This window comes from Conger conger, chromosome 3, assembly GCF_963514075.1.
Source record: "Conger conger chromosome 3, fConCon1.1, whole genome shotgun sequence".
NCBI classification, from domain to species: Eukaryota; Metazoa; Chordata; class Actinopteri; order Anguilliformes; family Congridae; genus Conger; species Conger conger.
The window spans coordinates 82045469-82048580 of record NC_083762.1 but is presented as its reverse complement, the minus strand read 5'-3'; the positions used below and the strand labels follow the sequence as shown (position 1 = coordinate 82048580).

General features: G+C 44.8%; 1 protein-coding gene across 1 annotated transcript in view; it reads left to right on the top strand.

The window, feature by feature from the left end:
- Nucleotides 1-532: 532 nt before the first annotated feature.
- LOC133123688 (potassium-transporting ATPase subunit beta-like) overlaps nt 533-3112 on the top strand; it is a 7152-nt gene continuing 4572 nt past the window's right edge. The window contains exons 1-2 of the mRNA XM_061234165.1: nt 533-644; nt 2669-2797. Of these exons, the coding sequence (XP_061090149.1) occupies nt 533-644; nt 2669-2797 (241 nt within the window). The remainder of the gene's footprint in view (nt 645-2668; nt 2798-3112) is intronic.

Here is a 3112-nt window from a genome sequence, read left to right as displayed (position 1 = left end):
AGAGAGAGATGGAAGGACAGATGAAGAGCGAGATGGAAGGAGAGATGAAGAGATGACGAGAGTCTGGGCCACAATCTCTCCTGGGCTCCTGAACGGTAGTCATATAATGTATTGTAGTGTAATGTAGTGTAATGTAGTGTAATTCATTGTATTTGGCAGTTCAGACTGAAACAAATCTGAGGGTTTCCTGTGATTTGCTGGATTCTGTTGAAACAAGGGCTGCATTTACACTACAAGAATAAAGGCTCCCGCTGTGTTAAGCTACTGACTGGTCCTCCTGGGTTCTCTGTCCGAGGATGTGGCTTCTGATTGGTCCTTCTGTGTTTGCTCTCCTTTGATGCGAGTGCTGACTGGCCGCCGTGTGTTTGCTTTTACGTGGATGCGACCTTCACGGACCCTTCTAAAGGCGGAGGAAAGCCAAGGTGCCTCACACACCTGCTGCGCTACCTGAGACCTGCCTCCTTCTCCACTGCATCCCTGAGGGACCCACACCGCCGCTCTGCTCCACCTCACCTGCCCCACCTGAGACGCCATGGCAGCCCTGAAGGAGAAGAGGACCTGCGGGCAGCGGTGCCAGGACTTTGGGCGCTTCGTGTGGAACCCTGACGACCAGACCTTCATGGGGAGAACACCGGAGAAGTGGGGTATGTGTGTGTGTGTGTGTGTGAGTATGTGTGTGTGAGTGCGTGTGTGAGTTTGTGTGTGTGTGTATGTGTGAGAATGTGAGTGTGAGTGTGTGTGTGTGTGTGTGTGCGAGTGTGTTTGTGTGTGTGTGTGTGAGTTTGTGTGTGTGTGTGTGTGTATGTGTGAGAATGTGAGTGTGAGTGTGTGTGTGTGTGTGTGTGTGAGTGTGTTTGTGTGTGTGTGTGTGAGTTTGTGTGTGTGTGTGTGTGTATGTGTGTGAGAATGTGAGTGTGTGTGTGAGAGTGAGTGTGTGTGTGTGCATGTGTGTGTGTGAGTGTGCATGTGTGTGGGTTTGTGTGTGTGACTGTGTGCATGTGTGCGGGTTTATGTGTATATGTGTGTGTGTGCGTGTGTGTGAGTGTGTGTGTGTATGTGCGTTTCTTTGAAAGAGCCTAAGACAAATGAAGTAAAATGTATCATGCACAAAACACACACAGCACAGCAACACAGTCAGAAAAGCTCTGAGTTCTCTATGAAATGTACAGTAATGTAGAGTAAAGCATCTCCCTTGCTGAAGGACTGGGATTAGCACTCATGCAGTTCAGACCTTCAGACCGGTTGCCGGTTTGTGTGCAGCTAACTAGCTAAAGCACAGCACCTAACTGCTCTGTAAGTCACCTTGGCTAATAACAGCAACAGAACACACACATATCGGAGTGTGTAGATCTGCCAAACACCAAATACTACAGGCTGATTTCCTTTCAGAACAAAGACATCCATCTGTGTCCTTGTTATGTGTTTGTGTGGTTATCAGTGCTGATGACGTTTCTTGGTGTGGACCGGAGATAACAGGACAGATAAGGCCATTCTGATTCCGCTCCAAAGCTGTGGGGGCACCTTGACCTTGAACACCTCCCCTAGAGTGTTTTGCATGCAATCACTTCAATATAAAAATGTCAAGTTACATAGGGAAATAACTAACTCCTTAAATCTATGAGTTACAACTAAACTAAACTTTCAATATGTTTCAGTAAACCTATGCAGGTCCTATCTGCGTGCCAAGTATTTATATCAGCGTGATGCCGAGTTACAACTAAACTCTCAAATTGCTTCGCTGAAATGAATCAGGTCATATTTCCTAGCGAAGCGTTCCGTTCTTTCCAACATGCATGGCCTGGGGTTTCTCCATTTCGTGATCTCAAGCGAATGCAGTCTTGAGATGTGCTCAATCCTGGTTACTGAAAGCCTGATTATGTGCCTTCAGAAAACCTTTCTGGTTGTATACTCTATGTTCGTGCTCAAATCCTCAACATCGTCTCCTCATAAAACGTCTACGTTAGACAGTGTGATTTGTTTCACGCCACCAATGTGTTCATCTGTGCCATGTTTGTGAATAGTAAAACTATTCAACTAAGAAGCTAATAAAAGGTAGTATTTAATTGTTATTTGTGAAACAACGGTCATTCTGTAGGCAAAGATACTGTGCAGTGTGTGATGGACAGTTGACCTTTATAAATGACATAATACAGATGGAAACGTACGTATGTGTAAGCCTGAAGTATTAATTGACAGTATATATGTGGTGCTCAAGGGAAGTTCCCTGGTTTTAGATTTAGTGACTGCTACCGTTTTCACTCAAGCAAGAGCTGATGTTAATCTTAATATTTTTAACATTATATTCTGAGGTGTTTAGCAGTCTATCCTCTTTTATTACAGTACAGTAAAACACTTTGTGCTGTTTTACCGTGTTTCTCTCACAGTGTATATCAGCCTGTACTACGTGGTGTTTTACCGTGTTTCTCAGAGTGTATGTCAGCCTGTACTACGTGGTGTTTTACCGTGTTTCTCTCACAGTGTATATCAGCCTGTACTACGTGGTGTTTTACCGTGTTTCTCTCACAGTGTATATCAGCCTGTACTACGTGGTGTTTCACCGTGTTTCACTCACAGTGTATATCAGCCTGTACTACGTGGTGTTTTACCGTGTTTCTCTCACAGTGTATATCAGCCTGTACTACGTGGTGTTTTACCGTGTTTCTCACAGTGTATATCAGCCTGTACTACGTGGCGTTCTATGTGGTGATGACGTCTCTCTTCGCGCTGGCCATCTATGTGATGATGTACACGCTGTCTCCCTATGCGCCCGACTATCAGGATCGATTATCATCGCCAGGTACCCAGCATCCTCGGCAACATTCCCGTGTTTGTGACCCAAACACTCATTATTGTATTTGCCATCAACAAAATCAATAATACTAAAATAAGAAGAACAAGAATCGTGATGATGATGATGATGCTGATGATGGTGTGGTTGTTGTTGTTGCTGATATTAATATTAACAAAAATGAAACAAAAACAATATTAAATAATCAGTGGAACTATCTGAAGGCGATGTGACCCCCCCCCTCTCTCCCTCTCTCTCTGTCTCTCTCTCTCCCTCTCTCTTCCCCTCTCCCTCTCTCTCTTTCTCTGTCTCTCTCTCTCCCTC